This window comes from Ceratotherium simum, chromosome 33 (assembly GCF_057802395.1).
Source record: "Ceratotherium simum simum isolate JZ-2026a chromosome 33, ASM5780239v1, whole genome shotgun sequence".
Lineage (NCBI taxonomy): Eukaryota > Metazoa > Chordata > Mammalia > Perissodactyla > Rhinocerotidae > Ceratotherium > Ceratotherium simum.
The window spans coordinates 31,856,915-31,879,600 of record NC_141932.1 but is presented as its reverse complement, the minus strand read 5'-3'; the positions used below and the strand labels follow the sequence as shown (position 1 = coordinate 31,879,600).

Here is a 22,686-nt window from a genome sequence, read left to right as displayed (position 1 = left end):
GTAGTGTGAACTATTTTTCTGTCACTTGCAACCAAAATCCCAAACTAATGCAGATGCCATGGATAATGAAGACATGTTTAAATGCCTGTCCCTCCCACCTAGATGATGCACTCCAAGAGATCAGAAACCATATCTTCTCCATCTCTATACACCCACCCCCGGCACAGGGTCTGGCATGAGTAGTGGATGCTGAATGAGTGCTTGTTGAATGAATGAATGAATATTGATGATGATGATGATGATGATGATGATGATGATGATGAAGTTTCTCTTCTCACTGCCCTCTGCAAACTCTCAGCGTTCGTAGAGCACGCCCATGTACCGCAATGCACTGGCACACACGGCATCTCCCCGGCCCCCACCACGTCCCTGGGGCTGGTCCCCATTCTACAAGAAGAAGGAGGGCCGAGGAAACTGTCCCCAGCCTTCTGCTCTGAGGGACTGCCATTTGTCGCACGTTAAGACGTCTTTGAGAGGCCCGTGTGTGTTACTAGAGAGCCACCTTTTGGACAGGTGTGTCCTTGCCTCCTAGAGGGTGTCCCCCTCAAAGGTCTCCTCCCTGAGATGCTGATGCACCCAGACCCCACTGATGCAGGGCCTCTGCAAAGCCGGGCTGCCAAAGCCTCCGACATGTTTTAAGAGTGAGATGGCAGTCATTAGCTCCCGTTTTAATTTCACAAGCCCAATTTTATAAATAAGAGTGAATTTTCCCAGGCTATTATTTCTAATTACGCATTTACATCAATTCACATTATGCGGTTGATGAAATGTTAATACCAAAGGCAATTTTCTGCTGACGGGTGGCATGGAGAAGAGCTTTATTCACATTCCAAGTCAATATTTTTGGAAATAATTACCCAGTTGCTCACCAGAGTCTGCAGTGACTGACCCAGGAGCCGTGTCTACACAGTCCCCGACTTGACTCACTACAACGGGAAATCCCCCTACGGGGAAGGAAGATGGAGGAGATCGAGGGCATGCTGGGCTGAGCAGGGGGCCTGGGAGCTCCAGCTGGCGGCCTGCGCTGGCGGAGTATCAGCTCCACTGGTTCCAGTGTTGTGTCCTTTGATTATGTGACCGAATCGCTCCAGAACGCAGACTTCATCTGCAGGGTGGGAGTGAGAACAGCAACTCTGTCACAGGGTCAGTTAGCGCACCTGTGTCCTCATTCATTCAGGAAATGTTGATCGCAGATCCACTCTCTGTTGGGCACACAGTAGGCACTCAATAAATGGTGATGAGGATAATGAGGCGGGGAGAAAGCACACTGGACATCCTGACAGCCCAGCTGGTAGGTGCTCATGGCCCTGGGTGACAACACATCTCAGGACTGGCGGAGGCCAGCAGCCTCGGAGCCCTGAGGGAAAGAGCCGGAAGGACCGCCCTTCAGCACAAAGACCCACCACTGTGCGCAGAGCTTCTGTCATGTGGGAGGCGGGTGCCAGGGCTACAGGAGATCTCGGCACTGGCCGTGAAGAGGTGATGGGGGCCAGGGAGGGGTGGCGGCTGAGGGGGTGAAGAGAAGTGGACAGATCTGAGGACACCCCACAGGTCAAATCACAGGTGGCAGAAACAGGCCACAGGGGCGAGGGAGAGAAGGGCATCCCGGATCCCTCCCGTGGGGCCTCGGGGTGGTCAGGCCGGGTACCGAGACAGAGAGAACAGTAGATTCACGGCGGAGCAGGCTGGCAGAGGGCCAGGCTTGTGAGGAAAAGTCACGAGCCTCGGGTGGACGCTGAGGCTCCTTTGTGACATCTACATGGAAGCCCACAAAGACAGAGGACCACCTCCATCTGGAGCCAGAGAAGGGGCCTGGGACCAAGCTGCGAGGACCCCGACACTCAGCACGTGGCAAAGACGGCGGCCTACAAGGACGGAGGAGGCAGGGCCGGCTCAGCAAGAGGGAAGCCAAGATCACAAAAGCCAAGGGAGACAGTGCTTCAGGAGGAAAAGCCTGCCCCACCGTGCTGAACAGGCTGGAAGGTCAAGATGACGACCAACAAGTGTCCCTAACCCTTGAGAACATCCAGGCATGGGGTAGCTCCTGGGAGCTCCTGCAGTGAAGGAACAGGGCGGGAGCCCCGCTGAGGAGCACAGGGCAGCCAGCAGGCAGACACAGACCTGCCCCAGAGGAAGGGACGAGAGAGGCAGGTGGTGGCCTCCGTGGGTCCCTGCAGGATGGCGGGGGATGAGGCCAGCCATCCGTCCCCCAGCCTGACCCTCACACCCAGGACAAAGTGGGAGCACAGGACCCATGGCCGAGCTCCTCCTTCCTGTGGGCGGGCCCGGCTCCTCACCTGTAGCGGGGAGAGGAGTTCTCGCCACGGGCTGCTGTGTGGTGAAATGAGGGCATGGGGCCCGACCGGCCCCAGCTGCACGTCCCACTCCCTCCAGGCAAGGCGTAGAGAATTCCCCGCGGTCCGTGCCACCCGGATGCTTCTGGGCTCAAACGACCCAACGCCAGCACAGGTGACAGACCTGGGACTGAAAAATCCCAGACTCGAGAAGAACATCCTCACCTGAACCTGAAATGGACCAAAAACTTAGGTGAGTCTGAAAACTCCACAGGGCCATACCTCATAGGCATCTCAGGTCTCACGGGGTCCCCACAGCTGGCACAGGGGGCTCCCCAATCCTGTGTCAGTGTTCCTCTGGGTTTCAGATAGGCTGGGAGGAGAGGGGATGAGGGCCACACCCAGAAGTTCCTGCCTGGCCAAGGCTGGAGTTAGTTATGTGGCAAACAAGACCCCAAGGGGCAAATCTAGCCTACAGAGCCCCTAGGGTTTATTTTTGTACTGGAACCAACCTTTAAACATTAGATTTTTCATAAAAACTGGGATTTCCAGCTTCATCTGGAACACTGGAACATCAGGCCACACAAGGCCTTCACGGAGCAGAGCTCACCCCTAGGCAGGGCGTGACAGTGAGGGCTGCCGCAGTCCCCACCACTCTCCAGCATCCCTGGGACCAGCCCCTTGGCCCCTTTGCATGTCTGCTTGGTCCCCCAGGCCCGCGAATCCCTGTGCTGGGCCCCGGGCCTCTCCCCTGTGGGGTGGGGGTGGAGGTGCTCACGCTGTGTGGGCAGGCGGGCCTCTTCTGCAGCTCGGGCAGGACCTGGAGAACAGGTCCCTTTGGCCACCCTGAGCCTGCCCGGAGTCCCCGTCCACTCTCCCCCTAGAGCAGCCAGGCAGTAGTAGGACTGGCTCAGAGGGAGGAGGCAGGAGGTAAGTGGGCTCCTCACATTTGCAGCCCCAGGATGGACTGTGCGCCCTTAGAGACAGAGAGGAAAGAAAGGAGGGGGTAGAGGAGGGAGGGGGCGGAAAGAGGACAGGTGGCGGGAGAAGGGAGAGGAGGAAGGGGAGCCTGTTCGCCCGTCCATTGGAGGCTCACGGGAGAGCCAGCAACCTGGCTGCAACTTGCCTCCCTGCCTTTGTGTGTACACAGCAGCCTGCACACACACTCCTCATGCATACACACCGTCTGTGCACACACTCACTGGGCGTATGCACACCATTTACACACACCCATACTGTCTGCTCACACCAGCTGTCACTCCTCGTCCATGCAAACAAACGCTGTCTGTGCACAGGCACCCCATCCGCATGTATACAGTAGGCACGCCATCTGTACACGACTATACCATCTGCACACACACGTGCATGCACACACACACAATCTCCCCTGCATATGCACTGTCTGCACACATAAACACACTCCGCACCTGTCCGCTACCTGTGTCCTGAGGGCACACCGCCGGGACCCCAGTCCCTGGGAGGAAGGGCTGGGTAGAAGGTTGGGGCCCATTTGGAGAGCGTGCCTGTCCCAGACTGTACTTGAGGAGAGAGGCTACAGGAGGTGTGAGGGGACACACACAAGTGATGGGGCTGGCAGTGCTTGAGGGCCGGGCCCGGGGTGGCCACCTCCCAGTCCCACCCCAGGCCCAGAGACGGGGACGCAGGTGTGGGGAGAGCTGTGTGCCAGACCCCTCCTACCTGGGCACAGGCCAACAGTGGGCGCTGCTCCAATCCTGTGGGGCCCGTCCTCCCAAGGTCCCCCCCGGGGAGCTCCTCCAGCCCAGCCCACCAGCACCCATCCTCTCTGTCCAGGCTTGCCTATCCCTTCCACCCCACAGAGCCACCACTGGGCCACGAACACAGCAGGCACTCTCTAAAGGCTTGCCAGGCTGGGTAGGGTCTCTGAATGTCACGTCTCTGAAGTGCCATGGGGCGAGATCAAAACTTGACCAAAATTCTCACATCCATTCTCCACCCTTGCCAGCCCCCGGCGTGGGACGAGCAGAACAGGGTGTTCCGCCCTCTGGGGAGGGCAGGGAGCCGAGCCAGAGAGAGGAGGAGAGGGCACAGGCAGTGTGGCCCAGTGTGGCTCTCCCCATCCTCAGGCCTCTTCCCAAACAGAGAATCTCATTCAACAGCTGGGTTTTTTGGAAAGGGAAAAATGACATTTTGAAACATTACTATGAAAATTTAATTTAGGCCCGAAGCATCAAAGACATTTTGCAAACAAAACCAGGGCATTCTGTGGCTGGCAACCGCCCAAGCCTAAACCCCCAGGGCCCTCGGCCCAGCCCACAGGCCCACGGGGAGCATGCATTCACCTGAACCCACTCTCCTGGGGCAAAGCGCGGCCTGACTCCGGACTCAGGGGGTGGGGAGCGGCCAGTGGAGCAATCACACACGTGCAAAGCCGCGGCAGCCCCCAGCTGCCCGGGCAGGGTGACCTTTGTCAACTTCGGATGGGAACACAAATCTACCGTCACTGTGGATCGGTCTTGATTGGATCAAAATCCCATTGGAAAACGGGGGGAAGGCAATAAAACCTCCAGAGTTGATATGAAACCACTGACATTTCACAATCCGAGCAGCATGGCAGCTGCCACTCTCCCGGCAGGAGGGACTCAGGGGCAAGTCAGGCGTGAAGGTCACGGCAGTGCCGAGGAGCCTCTGCTGGGTTTGGGCGGCAGCACGAGGGGCAGGGGCCTAGATGGTCCCTTCCAGACCCTGTCCATGTGCTTGCCCAGGTGAGAAGACGAGCTGACCTCCGGGGCCTCCCAGACCAGACGCTCTGTGGCTCTGAAGCCAAAGATGATGGTAAACCCAGAGCTGTGCCTGTCCCCTCCCCGGATGCTGTACCTATTGCAGCCCCACAGAGGAGAGGGGCCACCACCCAGGATGAAACCGGCAACGACGGGTCCTATGAAAATGGCCTGGGCCTGAAACTCACCAGGAGCCAAGCAATTGCCTTGGCTTCCTGCCACCCAGCACCCACCGATCACCCACCACACGTCAGGCAAGGTGTCCAGGCAGGTGCAGACCAGCGTTCTCTTCCTACAGGTAACCCACCTGGGTAGGAGCAGGCAGGCTGAAATAAGGTGCTGCCAGGCCCCAAGCCACCTCCCCAGGCACCTGTCCCTGCCACTATATGTGGGCAGTGAGGGGGGAACCAGGGAGCCTTCCCATTCACTCCTGGACACTGCCAACTGCAGGCACAGGCCCACGTGTGTTGGCCTCAGGGAGAAAGCAAGAGGAATAAGCTCTGTCAGAGCTCAGGGAGCCCAGGAAGCCACTCCAGAGGGAGCAAATCCTGCCGCTTCCCTCCCGGCCCCCCGTGCCAATGGCAGATGTCCCTAATCCACAACAGCACACTTTCCTGCCGAGCCCCTCAGTACTTCTCAACACAGAGCCGAGTGGTCACCAGCACCTCGTGGGAGCTGGCTTGGGAGAGGAAAGCAGGAATGGGCCTTCCTGAAATGAGAGCCTAACCAGGCATGAGGCGGCTCTGGGTGTGGGGACAAAACACAAGGGCAGCAAAATGCAGGGGGAGGAAGAGATCACGAGGAAGGCTTCCTGGAGGAAGAGAGTCCAGCTGGCTGGAATCAGCCAGAAGAGTGAGGTGAACAGGCTGGTGAGCAAACCCGGGGCTGGAGCAGGGCTGGCAGGCAGGACCCCGGGGGGGTGACATGGGACTCCAGGCAGCATCCTGGGCCCAGCCTCGGGGCTCCTGCGTGGGGCCACAGGTGAGCTCCCTCAGAGCTGCAGGGGCCACTTCAGCCCAGGACAGTGGCGGTGGATGGAGAGCCCCCGCTCTTCCCCTCGCCCTTCAGAGCCAAGCACGAGAAGCGGAACCAAGCCTGGCACCCTTGGGCATGGGGGAGCTGCCAAGTGCCCGGGAGCCTCCTGTGGTCCACAGTGCCTCCAGAAACTTCTAGGCCCAGAAAGATGTGAAAGGACGCCCAGACCTCGGGGTCCTAGAAATGGAGCTATCTGTCAGCCCGACTGGCATTTCCTGAGTGGCTACTGGGCCCCAGAAACGTAAGGGACACAGGATCACAAGCATCGGCACACGTCCACCCCAAGACAATTCACACACCAGCTCACCGGACCCCACAGCAGCCCTGGGAGCTCTGTGCTCGCCCTGACCGCACGGGGCAGCCTCTTCAGAAGGCTGGTCAGTCACAGACACGGGAGACCACCACAGACGCCCCTGGTCCCCAAAAGCATCATCACTGGAACCATCAAACAACATCTCGCAAAGGGGAGACCTCTCCGCGGGAGTGGAGAAAGCATGGGGAGCCTGACCCTCAGGCCAACCCCCGGGGGTTATGAGCCACCTCCGTGTTTTCTGGTCGCCGTCCTCACCATTACGGTGAAGAAAGCACACGGGGAAATAGAGTTTTATCTCAAACAGATCGATCTGCTCAGATCCGTCTGGCCCAGCCTCTTAATTCTCCATAATGTCAAAGCAATCTTTGGTTAAATATACAGTCTGTCCTCGACTAAATTAAACTAATAGATCTAGTGGGAAATAAAACCCCCAGTGTATTGACATTATTAAAAATAAAAAAATAAACTCTCCACGGGTCTGTAAGATTTACTTTGGTAAATGATTAAATAAATAACATACACACAGGCTGTAATAAAATCCATTAGGGACACTCAGGTCCACTGTCACCTCCCCCAGTGAACCGGCCCTCCTGAGCATTCGGGCTCAAGGACGACCAGGCAATACCCTGAAACCCCCACCCTTCATCCTCACGACCCTAAAGCCACAAGGCACGTGCTTTAAAACACAGACTGCTGCTAGTGCTCCACCCCAGGTGCTGAGCCACCTGCTGCAAACACTTCATCTCCAGGTCAGTCCTCCCAGGCCCCCTCTGCCGTCAGCACAGCCGGTATACCCTTTTTACAGATGGGAGAACTGAGGCTCCAAGAGGCCAAGGCAAGACCAGGATGGGAACCAAAGCCCATCTGACTGCACAGCCCTGGGCACCACCCTGCTCTGCTTTGTTTTGTTCTGTTTTGCTTTGACTTAATTGTCCATTGAGCCACGGAGAGCCCAGGCCAGGAGATGGGATCTCGCTCTGGTGATGCCCCTCAGAGACAGTGCCAGGAGCCCCCGGAGCCTGCCACCTGCTCCTCCTGCCCACCCCGCCCAGTGCCTCCGGGCAGCTCCATGGAAGGCGGGGGAGAGAGGGAGCAGGGCAGGAATTAAAATCCCAAATTGCAGTTGGGGAAACTGAGGCTCAGGGGCTTTCCCAACCAAACCCAGAGGTCCAAGGCACCTCAGGCAGGCCAAGGAACCAGGAAGGGTGGGGCGATGCCCTCTGCCCCTGGAACTCGGGTACCGTGGGGCTCACCGGAAACCCTCACGCCTTCTCATGTCCCGTGTGCAGCTGTCGTCAGCACCAGCTCTCAAGTGCAAAGAGGGCGAAGAGAAGAGAGAGGTGAGAGGCGGACTCATCCAAAGGCCTCTCCTCGGAGCTCGGTCCAAATGAGGAGGAGTCAGCGGCAAGCACCTCGGTCCTCCTCCCAGCTCCTGGCCCTTGTCCCTCTAGGGGACCACCAGTTTCTCTGCTCCCACCCCTACCTCACGCTGCCTGCAGAGTCAGACCTTCTCCCTGTCACCATCCCTCGACTCCACCCAGTGACCCTGTCACATTGGCTCTTCTCTTTGGCCCAGCCCAGTCCCCCATCTCCCATCTCCACACCCTTGCACAGGCCGATCTGGGACATTTGGGACGCTGATGCCCCCTGACCCCGTCCCACGAAAGTCAGTCAAAGTTCTGCTCTGTGCTCAGGGCTCAGCTAAAAGACTCATGTTCAGGAAGTCTTCCCAGGTGGGACCCACCTCTCCCCTCCCTGAGGGTCCCGTGCCAGGGCTGGGGTCGCCCCCTGCTTGATTTGCTTCTCCATTAGCCTCTGAGCCCCATGACCAGGGCCAGGTCTTGGTCAGCTGCGAGCCCCACTCTTCTAGGCACAGAAACCCTTACCGTGGCTCCAAGGCCCCCGGTGCCCTGCCTGCCTGCCTGGCCTCCCATCCCCACCGTGCCCCCTCACTCATGACGCTCCGCCACCTTCTACCCTCCACCCCCCACCTTCCCTACCCTTGGCCTTTGTACGTGCCCCACCTTCTGCCTGAAGCACTCGTCCTCTGTAGGATCTTCCCCCGGCTGACCACTTCAGACCTTCCTCTGACCACCAGGACCCCTGCTAAGCGTGTCTGTATGCGGGTGCTGGCTGCCAGCTGCCGTTTCACAGCACTGGCAAGGATGATCGGGCTTGGTATTTGTTTCCTCTGTGCGGGCGTGTCTCTGCCCCCTCCTGGGCTGAAATGCAGATTCTCTGTGGGCTGGACGCTGTGGGTTCCCAGACACTGGGCACACCGTAAAGTTGGTGCCCACAGGTATGTGAACTGTAGGAATGAGGGACCCAGTTCTGAAGACGTGTTGGCTACATACATGCTTGAGGTGAAACAGGCTCTGCCTGGGGTTTCTCCCTCTTGTTCCATCTCTCCAGACAATCCCCAAGTCCAATCAATCTTGTGTCTGACAAGCAAGCAAACAGCCCCGGGCTCAGGGGACCCAGCCTGGTGACACCAACACAGCTATGACGGGCCAGACTCTGAGGCCTGACAGCTATGGGTCCCCAGGAGCTGCGGCCTAGCCGAGGCTGACCGCAAGCCAGGCCTGCCTTGCCGAGTGCACATGGTAGGGACGGGCCGCCTCCCTGGTGGCCTGAGACCTGGGGAGAGCAGTGGGCCCTCGCCTGTCTCCGTGTGATGCAGAAGCTGCAGCCCCACTGGCCCCCTTGAAGATGGGGCAGAAGAGGGCAACAGGAACCCAAACCGTGAGCTTTCCCAGGCCCTCCCCCACGCCTGAGGGGCCCTCAATCACCGGTCCTCTCCCCATCATCCAGGGCACGGACAGGGCCCTGCCTCTGCCTCTGCCACCCCCTCCCTGACCTGGAGCCGCTGGCCTGACATGTGCCAGACTTCAGTCCTTTATCCCCTGACATTGATGGCAAGTGAATGACTAAATTGGCCAAAAATAAAAGGCCCCATAAATCTGATATTTTCCTTTAAGCTGTCAGGTACACTGAGTGTTCTGGGATTATTGATAGAAAAGTTTATGGATGGGCTGCATCTTAAAATCAAAATACATTACCCAAAATCGATGTAGCTGTGCGTGGTGCAGGGAGGACAGGAAAGGTCAGCCGGGACGAGAATGGCAAAACCAAAACCCCGAAAGGGCCTGAGCAGTAAGATAAAATTCTGAAAGTGAGTTCCAGAAAACACATTCACTTAGAGCTGTAATTTAAGGGTACTTTCTCGAGAGGCTGGGCAGTCTTTTTAAATAGCACTTTCTGAGTGCCTTTGAGAGTCCAGGGAATCCATCCACAAAATGGTATTGACAAGCGCCGCATACCCCAACTCACAGTCCCATGGTAACAGCGCATAACAACTGCAGGTGAGTGAGAGCAGAGGGTGCCCGAGCAAGCCCCAACCACAGCCCGGTGGGCGGGCCAAGTAGACTGCGGCCTAGGGTCACGTCACAAGAGGGGTCACCTCCAGGGCTCTGTACACGGCCATCTCACAGGCATTTCAGAGCCCGCGGATGGAGAGACGGAGGGAAAAACCCAAAAGGTGTCTTGTCCATCACCACTACTGCTGAGCACTCAGGACCGAGAGGCAGCACATCTGAGATGCTCTCACAAGGCCATCAGCGGGAAACCGGCTCACTCCACACGACCAACATTCCCTCCAGACAGGCATCTTTACAGGAGCCCAGGGGACACTGGCAGATGGTAGGGCTGAGTGGCCATGTCCCCAGAGAGAAGTTTCCCTTTGGAGAAGCAACACACATGCTCCATCACAGACGCCTTCTTTAGAGCCTCCGAGCGAGACTACGTCCCACCACAACCCAGCAGGAAGGAACCGGCTTCCCTGCAGGAGGGGCCAGCCAGGCACTGGCAAGGACCGGGGGCTGCAGCCTGCTTTCGGCTCACCCATCCTCCCACTGGCCAAAGGGCCAGGTCGCAGAGGCAGTAGCCCCTGCGCCGTGCACCGGGGAAGCTCCCGCAAAGGAGAAACGCAATGCTCCTTCCCGACCTCCTAACGGTGCCAGCCCCAGCGTTCACGCAGCCCTAAGCACGGTCAGACCCGGCTGGGGGTCAAAGCCACAGAAAAGAGAGGTGCAGCCACTGTCCTCACGGTCCACGAAAGGGGACAGGAGAGCAGACAGACCCTTTCAATACAGAGGGGCCATGCACCATGGACCCAGCAGGTAGAAGCTGCCAGGTCAGCTCAGCCTGCACCAGGCCACCGTCAGCCACGGGCAGAGGGGCCCCGCTCTTGACACCAACTCCAGGCACAGGGAGCAGACTCTCACCTGGAGTAGGGAAATCTGGGTGTCTGGGTTAGGAATTAGGACCCCAGAGGGAGACGGACCTGGGTTGAAGCCATACTCAGCCACTTCCTAGCTTTGTGACCTCGGGCCAGTTCCTCAAGCTCTCTGAGCTTGAGCCTCCTCATCTCTAAAATGGGGGCAATGACAGCGTCCACCCCACAGCTCTGTTACAGGGGTTAGATGAGCTCATCCAGCCCCTCCACAAATATTTACTGAGCTCCTACTGTATGCCAGACCCTGCTCCAGGTTCCAGAGACACACCAGCAAACAAAGCAGTCAGGAAGCCCCACCCGAGTAGAGTCTACAGGCCACAAACAAGGCACACATAGACAGGGACACCGTACCATATGTTGGAGGGAAAGGAGAAGAGGGGGAGCACGGTAAGGGCCTGGGCGTGCTGGGGGAGTGCAGAGTGCAGTGTTAACACAGTGATCCCCCTGGGATTTTCTCAGCAAAAATCAGAATAACGTGAGCGAGTTAGTGAGCCAGGTACCTGGGGGAGGAGCACCCCAGCCAGGTGACAGAGCTGGTGCAAAGGCCCTTGGGTGAGAGCACACCTGGTGTGAGGCATTGTAGGAAGGAGGCCAGTGTGGCTAGAGGAGTGTGCTCAGCACAAGGACAGAAACACGAGATGAGGACAGAGTGGGGAGAGGGGTAAGGTGGGCAGTTTGACCTTGCCAGCCACTGCAAGGCCACTGGCGTTTATGTGGAGTGAAAGGGAGCCGCTGCACGGTTGTGAGCAGAGGAAGAGTGTGAGAAGGTTCGCTTGGCTGTTGAGCTGAGAACTAATGCATGGAAAGTGTGTAGTCAGGGCCCGGTACAGGAAAAGCACGTGGAAAAGTACAGCTATTGTTCTTACTAATAATAACACCAGCACCTGCACTAGGCAAGACACACCCTACCCCACAAGGCGGCACAGGGTTAGAAGACTCACAAACCTTAGAGGTAACTGAGGCGTAACTCTCTTCTCCCTGCGCAGCCCTGATCACGGGCCCCCATCACTGCTTGCATCCCACATCAGGACAGGGGACAGCTGTCTCTCGGGCAGGCCACCGCAGAGCGGGCTAGCTCCTGCCATCAGAACCCCGCCTGGAATCAGTCCCCAAATGAATCTGCTCTCCTAGAACCCACCTGCATCTGTAGCATAGCGCAGGTCTGCCCCCTCCCTTCCGAGCTGAGGACAGCAGTGGGGCTCTGCAGGGTCCTCCAGTCAGCTATCCAAGGCCGTTTCTAAAGGAAGGTGGCGTTTCTAAGGGAAAGCTCCTGGTCTAGGGGTTGAAATGATGGAAGACAACTGGCAGCTGCCCCTTGGGGCCCCTGGAGAGAAACTGCAGGCAGAGGAAGAAGGCCCAAGACATTCCTTCCTGCCTGGCCAGAGACCTCGGCAAACGCCGGCTCAGTACTGAGGGGGTGGGAACGACTCCTGGACCCCAGAGGAGGATACTGGAGCCCAGGTCCAGGAAGGGCAGAGGGTGCTGTCCAGGCCCTACCCCCCCCCCAACCCCCCTCCCCCGGCTGGTAAGAGCAGAGCTTAGAACGGGCCTGCAGCTTCTTCCCCTCTGAGGCTGTCCCATTGCTGGGAAGTATTCGCCCTCTCTGTTTCCTTCTCCTTGGCTCTCCTGGAACCCTCCGGTGGCGCCTCCAGGAGGCTGGTGAGCAGGGAAAGCAGACACGGGGGTGCCCTCACCCTAATCTCAGGTCGGAGCTGAGAAGTTAAGGGCAGGTGGATAGGGACAGAGATACTAAATCCACCGACTGGGAACTCCCATGGGTAAGGGAAGCAAGCGAGACCCAAGCCAAGCCGTGGGCCTCGCTCCTACAACTGTGTGCCTGTATGAACCACAGGCCGGCCCCACGTTTCCCTTTGTGGACCAGACCTCACTCTTGGGGAGGGCTGGGGAGCGGGCAGACTCCGGGCGAAGGCTGGGGGAGATACTGGGTGGAGGACGCAGGGAATGTGCGGGTGGGGGATGGGCTCCAGATCGCAGCTGTGTACCCGACCTTTGCCTCCCGCGGCCTCAGGATACCCCTTGCACCCGGTAAAGCGAGGGACGCGACCGGTGAAGAATGAGTGGGGACTCAGAGGCCAGCGATCGAGGTGCAGGAACCCCACCCCCGCCCGGAAACCTCCGGGGCCCTGAGTCGTGCCGGGCGCTCCCCACCCCACCCTCGCCGCCTCTGCCGTCACTCACGGCTGCTGCTCGCTGGCTCGCTCGCTCGTGCGCTCTCCCCGCCACAGGCACCTGCTCGCCGGGCGCTCTGCGCTCACTTCTCGCTCGCACACTGCAGACTCCCGGCGTCGCCGCCGTCACCGGGCCTCGTCCCCAGCCCGGCACAGCGCTCTGCCCTTCTCTCGGGCCCCCGGTGCCCATCCACCCGCCATGGCCTGGGCCTGGGACAAAGAGCGGTGCAGCTCTTTGCCCAAACCGGGGTAAGGAGTTGAGGGTGAGGGTCTGCGGAGAGGGCTGCGGGACACTCCGGGTGCAGGGACGAGCGGCCGTCTTAGGCGATGGATTGGGAAGAAGCCAGAGAGAGTTTGGGTGGGAGGACCCTCAGCCAAAGCGGGTACGGGGCGGGGCTGCGCTCCAGCCAGAGAGACGATGGTCTCTCCAGCGACCCCCCGCGGGGGGGCGCGCTCCCGGGCGGGGATGGTGCCGGCTGTGGAAGGGGAGTGGAGGGGAGGGGTGGGGAGGGGAGGGGAGGGGAGGGGAGAGGAGAGGAGAGGAGGAGAGGGCGGGGGTGATGCAGCGGTGGAGGCGGCTCGGCGCCCAGCCACTGACCGCTCCCTCCCTTTCCCCTTCCCCTCCCCCTCTCCCCGCCTCTCTCTGGCTCTGGGTCCGCCGCGCCGGACCTACTCTCCCCGCGCTGCGCTGGGTCGGACGCCAGGTCTGTGCGCCGCGGCTGAGCTCCCACTCGCCTTGCGGAAAAGAACCGCGGAGGCACCCGCGGGGGCGGCGGCAGGAGAGCTCGGCGGGTGCTGGAGGAGGTGGCAATCGGGAACCAAACCAGAAAGAGACCGGGAGGCAGAAGCTCGTGGCTCCGGGACGCGCACTCCCTAGGCCAGGGATGGGTCCCGGCGCGGCCCAGCCCCTGCTTGGCCCGCCTGGCAGAGACTGATCTGCTGTTCCCCATCGTCCCGTGGACGGCCGGATAGAGAGAGGCACGGACCGATCGCCAGTAGCCTCCCGGCGGGACCTCGCGTTCTGCGCACCCGGCGCAGCGCCCCCCGCCGGAGCCGCGCTGGGCGAGCCGGCGAGGGAGCGGGGCTGATTGGCGGCCGCCGGCAGCCGGGGGAGGGGGCGCCGCGCGGGGCCATGGCAGGCTCGGAGGCGTCCTAGCCCGAGCCCGAGCCGGATCTGAGCCCACGCTGCCGCCACCGCCGCCTCTCCGCGCCCAGGCCCCCGCCGCCGCCGCGCCCCCCGCGGGAGATGGAACAGCGGAACCGGCTCGGTGCCCTCGGATACCTGCCGCCGCTGCTGCTGCACGCCCTGCTGCTCTTCGTGGCCGACGGTGAGCGCGGGAACTTTGCTGCTGCGGGGGTCTCGGGGGGGTCCTTGTCAAGGCCGCCAGAACGAGCCTGCCCGGTTGCCGCGGAGAAGGAGCAGGAAGAGAAGGGGAAGGCTTCACGGTCTCCAGCAATCCCGGTGTGCAGCCCGGGTCAGAGGGGTAGGGGGAGGAAAGCAGCGAAGCGTCGCCGCAGCAGCGGCGCCCGCGCCCGGCTCATTCGGAGCTGGAGCCCGGTCCGGCTCCGGAGAGGCGGCTTGCGGGGCCCGGGAGCTGGCGCGCTGCAGCCTGGCTCTGGTAGTGCGGCCCGGCGCGGGGGAGAAGCGTAAGCCGTCCCTGCTGCCCCGCCCGATCCAGAGGGAAGCAGCTTGCAGCGGCGGCCAGTCTCTGCTGCGGCCCGGCAGCTGCTCGACCGAACTTTGCTGGCGCCTGGGCGACGCGTGTAGCTGGCGGGTGGGAAGCACAAGGCCAGCGAGCCAGGGACAGACCGTCTCGCCTTGGGTTACCCCAGGCCCCCGCCCCACAGCTAGTCACGCCTCTCTCTTCCCCCGCCCCCAGCTACATTTACCGAAGTCCCCAAAGATGTGACAGTACGGGAGGGAGACGACATCGAAATGCCCTGCGCTTTCCGGGCTAGCGGAGCCACCTCGTATTCGCTGGAGATTCAGTGGTGGTACCTCAAGGAGCCGCCCCGGGAGCTGCTGCACGAGCTGGCGCTCAGCTTGCCCGGCGCCCGGAGCAAGGTAACCTGCCGCCCACGCCGCGCCGCCGCTCAGCTGGCTCAGGCCGGGGCGGCTGGGGTAGCCCCTGCGAGGAGGCAGGGCGCTGCCCTGGGGAGCACCCCATCTCCCACGCTCCGCATCCCCACAGCATCTCCAACAGCAGTTGCTACTCTCAAATCCTGTTAATTCATTCCCTTCTCCTGAAACCTTCCCGAACTCCACGCCTAGCCCCCAAAAAGCCACACCTCATCCAGTTCCCCTGCTCTTGCTGGCTGCAGGCCCAGAGTCTGACGGGTGCTGGGTGGTGCAGGAAGACCACTTGGTCAGGCCGGGCTTTCCCTGCCCTCTGCAACTCTGAGATCCCCAGGGCACAGGGCCAAGGAATTAAGCTCCTCTGGGCTGGGTTCCAGAGGCTGGCAGAGCACCGTGTACAGAGAAGCCAGCAGGTCACCTCCAGCCCCCACAGAGGGAGGGCCCCCACTGCCCCTCTGCCCCTTAAGGCACAGTCTCTTACATACACAATAACACAGGCACACACACCTACCTCCCCTCAACCCAGGGTCCCACCCGGAGTTACTGCTCACGACTCCCACTGTGTTCTGTCCACCGGTCTCTCCATCCAGCGTTTCACAGGGTTTAGCGAAACACAGCAGGGAATGAGGATGCTCTGCGGGAGGGAGATGGGCCTTCCTTCCCACCCCGGTGGCAATCCAGCCTCCCCTCTTTGGCCGGCACGTGTTCTAAGGCAGCCCCGTCTTGGCCAGGCACCTTGCTAGCTCCAAGCCCTGCTTCTTTCCGGGTAAAACTCCTGGAAATCCTGATGTCCTTCGTGCCCTCAGCCCCAGCCACATCTTGAGCGGTTTCGAGTCCCAGCCCGCCCGCGGAGGGTCCCCTTGCCGGAGGCGCATCTGAGTTCCCCAAGCTTGAAGAGCTTGAAGGCCGAGATCCTAATGTCTCTGTCTCTCTCTCCCTCTTTGCATTTTAGGTAACAAATAAGGATGCAACTAAAATCAGCGTAAGTGTGGAGCCCAGCGCGGGCCGCGGGAGACCCCTTCTGGCCGCTTCGCGCCCGGCAGCTTCCTCCCTTTTAGAAAGGCTCATCGGCCCTGCGGTGTAGGGCCCTGCTCGCAGCCTTGCATTGTGGCTGCTTGGCGTGTCGGGGCGCCATCTGCCGCCGGTAGCAGGATCGGGTTCTCTTTTGTGTAAATCATGGGTCGCAGCCCTGAATTTCCTTTCTCTGCTCTGCGCTCACCTGTAAAGCTCTCCTTCGTCCGGACGGCGCGTTCAGGCCGCTGCGCGCCGGCTCGCCTCTGCTCTGCTGGCATGTCTCCCAGCAGCCCGAGCGCGCGGCTTCTCGCCCTGGCCGCCACCGGGGCTCCGGAGTGTGGGCCCCACCCCCGCCCCACACACTCCTGGGGACCAGGCGGCGCCCTCCGCTGGCGCCTCTCCTCGGCCTGGGTTGTGGGCTCGCTGAGACGGAAGGGGGGCAGTCCTGCAGGGCCAGGGTGGTGAGGTTGGTAACTCAGGGAGGAGATGCGCTCAGGCTTTCCCAGCTGGAGCGTGGAGGTATCAGGGTCCAGAGACGACCAGGGCCTCCTCGTGCTTCGGTTGAGAGGTGAGGGTTCCCTGGGTGCTTGTTGAGGGCCACAAGCCTGTTGCTACCCCGCGTCTCCGCTAGGCCTCGGGGGAGGAGCGCTTCGTCGGCAGCTTCAGGCCGGTTCATATGTAGCAAGGAGCCAGGGGCTCTGGCAGCGGCTGCAGCGCCGCCTGCCTCCTTGGGAGGCTGAGGGGTTAGCTGCGAAGGGCGGGGCCCCGGGAGCAGGTATGCATGTGAACTCTGAAGGCAGGACGGCTTTCTTTCAGACACCACCCAGGCCCTCCGGCTTCTAGAATAAAGGAACGCTGGTGCGAGTAGAGGTGGAGGGCCGGACCTAAGGCCATGCCTCAGAGCCAGTGCGGTCAGTTGTAGCTCGGTGCTTCGGGAAAGAGGCGAGAGCGTTAGTGACAGGAGGCCAGCCGAGCCTGAGGTTTCTCCAAGGAGCAGGCAGGAGGACGGTGTGGCGGGTTCTGCGGCTCCGAAGGGAAAGCTATGGGAAGATGCCAAGCGTATGTTTGTGTGGGCAGGGGGATGCAACATGAGACATTCGGTTAAGATGATGGGGAACTGGGTGCACAATGCAATGGGCAGGGTGACTCAGGGTCCAGTCAGAGTTGGGATCCCCGTGCCACTGGGGAAACACGGGGTGAAAGGAAAATTGGATCTTGATAATGGTCAAACCCGGGTCCGAGAAGTTTTGGGGTGCTGTGGCATGGGGGCGCAATGGCAGGGGTGGGCGCGGCTGCATCGCGCTGGCCCGGACAGCGGGTTGCGTGCCTGCCCATCCGGCCTCTGACCCCAGCCCCCGCTCTCTTGCAGACCGTGCGTGTCCAGGGCAATGACATCTCGCACCGGCTGCGGCTGTCGGCCGTGCGGCGGCAGGACGAGGGCGTGTACGAGTGCCGCGTGTCGGACTACAGCGACGACGACACGCAGGAGCACAGGGCCCAGGCGCTGCTGCGCGTGCTCTCGCGCTTCGCGCCGCCCAACATGCAGGCCGCCGAGGCCGTGTCCCACATTCAGAGCAGCGGTCCGCGTCGCCACGGCCCCGCCAGCGCCGCCAGCGCCAACAATGTGGGCGCCACCGACGCCGCGGGCCGCGCCACCTCCGAGCCCGGCCGTGGCGACAAGAGCCCGCCTCCTGGGAGCCCTCCCGCCGCCCCGGGTCCCGGAGTCCCCGAGGCCAATGCCGCCTCCGCGGCGCACGCAGCCGCCACCACCGTCGCGGCCGCAGCCGCAGCTTCGTCAGCCTCGCGGCCACCCAGCCAGGCGGTCCTCCTGCGCCAGAGGCACGGCTCGGGTAAGTGCGGGCGCCGGAAGGGGCGCGCTAGCGGGGCCGCGGGAGGACGCCCTGCTGGCTTTCGCTGGGGGGCGGCCCCGCTCAGGTCACTGCGTACGCATAGTCGCTCATGGTTAAATCGGGTGCGCCCAGGGCGCGTTACCGCAGCCTCACTTGGGCTCTCTTCCTGCTGTCTTCCTGTTTTTATTGTTGGCCTTTTGAAGCGTTCACGACATGTATTTAGGAAGGAGAGGCTGCCCTGCCGGCGACCTCCGGGTATACATGAGGCTGGAGTGTGGGGAGCCCTCTCTTGAGCTTGGAAAACTGGATACTGGGAGCTGTGCTCCAACAGTGGCTGGCTTGCTTTTCTCCTGGAGCCCTTAGCGCCTGGAGGGTGGGCATTAGCACCAGCCAAGAGTGGGAGGAGGTGGTTCCAACTCAGGCCGTGTAAGTCTGGATATCGCCTGACTTAGTGGACCAGACAGCCTCTGTCTAAGCTGGAGTGGGGGGCTGACTGTGTAGCCTTGGTTCTCTTTGGCTGAGTCCAGGAGGGCTTGGAGGGGTAGGGACAGAGGGGAGTCAGAGAGCAGAAGGTCGTGAAAATGACTGACCGCCAGGGCAGGCAGCTCAGGGGCAGGAGGGGCTGCTTAGCAGTAGTTGGGGTTTCTGGAGGGTGGAAGGTGTGTGCCTCCTCCCAAGGTACCCGCCTTCTCCTGCCTGCTCAAAAATGGGCCTTAGAGATGGGCTCAGCTCTAGTGCTCACTCCCTGTGTCTGGTTTTAGGCAAGTCACTCCTTCTCTGAACCTCGCCCTGTCTTGTTTGAGGTGCAGTCCCACAGAGAGCATGTTGGCCTTGCAGCATGGGAGGTAGGTTCTGGGACGGTGACATATACACCTCCCCGGTGGGACAGGGCACACTGTCCTGTCCTGTTCTCATGGTTCTCGAAGTGCAGTCCACCTGCCACCAGCAGCTGGTCAAGGAAGCAGGCTCCTGGGCTCCCCTGCGGAATCCGAGGTGACAGGCATCCAGATTCCCTGTCTTCCACGTCAGGGCCGTTGTTTCTCACGCAGTTACGCCCTCTGTGGGGCCGCCTCCATGTGGCCCCGGCTGCTGGCTGCGTCTGGAGGCCTCGTCCCTCTTGGGCTCCATGCAGTGACCCACGAGACTTCCCGAAGGCTGTGGGGGAAGGTGGGTCAGCTGGGTCTCTCCCCACACAGCTCCTAGCTCCCCACCTGACTTGGAGCCCTCTGTCCCCGCGTTAGTTTAGGGTCCCACGAGCTGCGCTCACACACCCCCAAATGCCAGTGGCTTACGCTATTCAAATGTGTTGTTTCTGGTTCACATCAGGTCCTGCTCTGAAGCAGTGGGGGGGTCTCTGTTCCATGTAGTCATTCAGGGTCCGGGCTGACAGAGACTCCACCATCTTCAACAAGTGGCTCCCCAGGTCGCTCTGGGCATCGACACAGCCAGCAGACAAGGGGAGAGAGGACAGAAGCTCCCCTCACCTCGGTTCCTTGAGAGAGCCGAGCCCTAGTGCTCTGAGGCATATGGTGTATGTAATGAAGCAGCTTCTTTCTAACACGTTTAGAATGCTTCTGAGTATGTATCACTCTTGGAAGATTGAGAAAGTAGCCACTCAAATCATGTTGGTAGGGTTTAATTCCCTCAGAGAAAAACCCGTGTAGAGAATGGCCAGGGAAGTTTTTAAGGGCCAGGCCTACAAGTGGTAAATATTACTTCCACCCTCATCCATGGGCCAGGACTCACTCACATGGTCCAACATAGAAGCAAGGCAGGCTGAAAACTGTGGTCCTCGGCCTAGCAGCTGTGCTCCAGCCTGTCACTTCACGGTGGAGGGGAGTGTGAATCCAGGGGGGAGCTGGCCATCTCTGTGTAGCTCACAGTGGGTGTGCTGCAAAAGTGCTGGTTGACTTGTGGTGAGTGGCTTAGGTGATGCTGGCTGATGAAGAGAAGACCCTCTGCCCCAACCCTTTGGACCCCAGCAAGTCCGCATTTGTGTCTCAGGCTGGAACAGCCCTCTGGGGTGTTCCACAGACCGTGAGGAAAGCAGTAAAGCAGAGGACTTGGAAGGCAGAAGCCCAGATGTGAGCTATGCCTCCACCACTTACTGGCTGTGTGACTTTAGGCAAGTGGCTTAACGTCTCTGAACGTATTTCTTCATCTGTAAAATAGACATGGTAATCTCTGACCTCAGAGGGACCTCAGGATGGAAATTGCTGTGTAAATGTTCCTTATTATCACCATGGCCATTACGTGCTGTGGCCAGAGAGGAGGGGTGGGAGAGATAAAGCTGAGTGGTTGGCAGTTGGAGGCCAAGCTGAGGAGGGACTTGAATGCCTAGTGAAACCCAGAGGGACTGTTAAAGGCTTTGGTCAAGGAAGTGCCGAGTGAAAGAGATCTTTGAGCGTGAACATGGTAGTGCTCACAAAAATGTTGATGAGGCCAAGATCACGAGCTCATTCCTGCTTGAATTTCCCTCTCCACCTGGCCAGAGCCTGGCCCCTGAGCCCAACTGAGGCTGGCGTGACTGGTCGGGTCCAGTCTCTGGGCTGGCCACAAGGGGCTCCAGGGCTGCTCGTCCCCCCAGAAGGGGACCCATCTGCAGAAGGTGGCATGGGCAGTGCCCTTCTTTCTGGAAGATCTGGAGGTCCTCAGGTCAGTTCAGTTCTGATGGCACAGTGCCCGGGACCTCCCAGTGGGTGGGGCCTTAGGCACCTGCCAGCCACAGGGCAGCAGATTAATGCCCACACAGATCAGGGCAGCAGCCCAGGCAGGGGGCTCCTCTGCCCTGCCTGGGGTGGGAGGTGGTGTTCATTTCCCTCCAGAAGGCACAGCCAACTGGGCTCCCACCAGGGCTGCCAGGGCAGTGCCACTAAGGGGTATGGTGGCCCCTAAGGTCTCTGTCACCCCAAAACCCTTGCTAGCTACAGAACAGGCCAGGAAGCATGCAGACACATCTCAGAAAGAACCCCAAGTTTCTCTCCAGTTCCCCTTTGGGAGGCCGGGAAGATGGGCCTTCAGCTGGAAGACCAGATAGCCTGTCCTTCGCTCTCCAGGTGAAGCTCTTGGGAGTGTCACTGTGCTCTGGACGCCTCTGTGTCCCACTCTGGGCATGAAGTGGGTTGGATGACCACCAATCCACAAACGTACCCAAATGGCCTTGATCCCAAGGAGGGCCCCATGCCGTCTTAAGAGTCCCATCTCGCCCCACCACCCAAGGCCACCCAGGCTGTGGGCTGTCGGTGGGGTGGAGCCTGCAGAATGTGCTTTGGGTGGCAGGCATTAATAACCTTTCTGTAGGGCTGTGTCGCTGAGCAGTACTCCGTCCTGCAGAGCCTCCCTGTAATGCATCCGGCCAGCTGATGGCTCAGAGCTGCCAACAGCGTGAGCCCAAGAAGGGGCTGGAGGTGGCAGCCTCAGACTTGGCCTCTCCGGCTCACTGTTCTTGGCAGCTGAGGGGGAGGGGACCAGGAAGGACTGCTGCCACTTGGTTAACAGTCAAGCGTGTTTGCAGAGTGTATCCATCAGGATGGTGGCAAAGCGGATGGGACAGTCAAACAGGGTCATGGAGGGGAGGCGATGGGGAGTACTTTTAAAGGCGTGGACAAGGTTAGGGCAGCCAGCAAAGATGAGTGCCAGCCCCCAGGGCTAGCTGCAGTGGGAGCCATCGGCACCCCTGGCCTGGAGGGACAAGAGGAGGGGCAGTTACAGAACCCAGGGAGGCGAGCTGGGTGGAGAGGCCTGCCTGACAGGAGCTGTGGCCTTGGTAGAGGGACACAGCCGACCCACAGTGGCCCAGCAAGGGCCTCACTCTCCCCCTGCCCTCCAGTCTCCTATTAGGGCCTCCCATTAGCCAAACCCTCCTGGGAGCCGAGGGCAAGGGCACCCAGGTGATGTGGCCTATAGAGGCCAGCCTCCAGGGGCTCAGAGCAGAGTGGAGAAAGGTAGATGGGGGTCTGGGGGACGAGGGAATAGCCCAGCTCCCAGAAGGAGGAAGCTGGATTCCACCCCAAGTCCAGGAAAAACCCAGAGCTGAGCTTCTAATTAAAGAGGGTCATCCCAGGCCTGGGTCGAGAGGACACTGACTATTTCAGGCTGGCAACTTCAGAGATGGCCCAGCCCACCTCCCCAGACTGTCAACCTGAAGCGCTTGCTCCTGGAAGAAAGTCAGAGAAGTCCGGACAACGCCGCGGTGCTCTGGTTTTTAAGGGAGCTACGTTGGTAATGCCAGGAAAGAGGGGGGCTTACTCGAATCATCATCCTCTAGCTACTGCGCAGCCAGGCCAGAAGGCCCTTCCTGTGCCCCGTACTTGCTCAATGCACATTTGCCAAACGCATATTGGCACTAAAAGTCTATGTGCAAAAACTCATTCATTTCATATCTCATTTGTCCTGAGACATTTTGGTATTTGTGCTTAAAAATAACATGGGCCAGATTAGCCCAGCAGAGCAGACACAGGAGACTGGCCCCTTCTTAGCCACGTTCGTAAATCTGGCTCCTAATTAATCTGAACACTGACCTATTTTTCATGAACACTTTGTTGCTGGTTGCCATTTCTAGAAAAAAAAAGAGAGAAAACAAAACAGAATATCTTCCAGACAAACACTTCTAAGCAAGAAACGCGCCATGGTAAAGATGAGTGCAGCCTCAAAAGAATACAGTTTGCAACTGAGTGCCTTGTATGTTGGCAAGACAGTCCCCTCTGCAGGGCCCTGGGGATGAGATCCATGGCAGGTGAGCCTCTAATTAGCCTCAGGCTCCGGCTCCCAGGAGAGGCTCCCTGGCCCCTACAGAGAGCCGCTGTATGTGGCAAACTGCTGCCTGTGCCCACACGGAGCCCTGACTCTCAATATTTCAATT

General features: G+C 60.1%; 2 protein-coding genes across 7 annotated transcripts in view; one reads left to right on the top strand and one right to left on the bottom strand.

The window, feature by feature from the left end:
- Positions 1-436: 436 nt before the first annotated feature.
- LOC147912926 (uncharacterized) lies at positions 437-16,649 on the bottom strand. 5 transcript variants are annotated; one of them, XR_015549527.1, is made up of 3 exons: positions 15,473-16,649; positions 2,298-2,525; positions 437-1,202 (listed from the first exon to the last, which is right to left on the bottom strand). XR_015549527.1 is itself a non-coding variant. In XM_087421897.1 (3 exons), exons 1-3 carry the CDS (start codon positions 13,072-13,074, stop codon positions 1,325-1,327), a joined length of 441 nt encoding a protein of 146 aa, XP_087278023.1. In that variant the 5' UTR covers positions 13,075-13,301; the 3' UTR covers positions 1,213-1,324. The 5 variants fall into 5 exon arrangements, 1 of the variants encoding a protein (XP_087278023.1); XR_015549526.1 differs by lacking the exon at positions 15,473-16,649 and adding an exon at positions 14,167-14,687; XR_015549525.1 differs by lacking the exon at positions 15,473-16,649 and adding an exon at positions 12,895-13,301.
- Positions 13,534-22,686, top strand: part of VSTM2B (V-set and transmembrane domain containing 2B) — a 26,987-nt gene continuing 17,834 nt past the window's right edge. Inside the window, exons 1-4 of one of the 2 annotated variants that reach the window (XM_087421894.1) lie at positions 13,535-14,212; positions 14,765-14,954; positions 15,919-15,943; positions 17,345-17,825. In XM_087421894.1, coding sequence (XP_087278020.1) covers positions 14,131-14,212; positions 14,765-14,954; positions 15,919-15,943; positions 17,345-17,825 — 778 coding nt within the window. In that variant the 5' untranslated portion in view covers positions 13,535-14,130. Of the gene's footprint in view, positions 14,213-14,764; positions 14,955-15,918; positions 15,944-17,344; positions 17,826-22,686 lie in introns of both variants that reach the window. The other variant, XM_087421895.1, reaches the window with a different exon arrangement.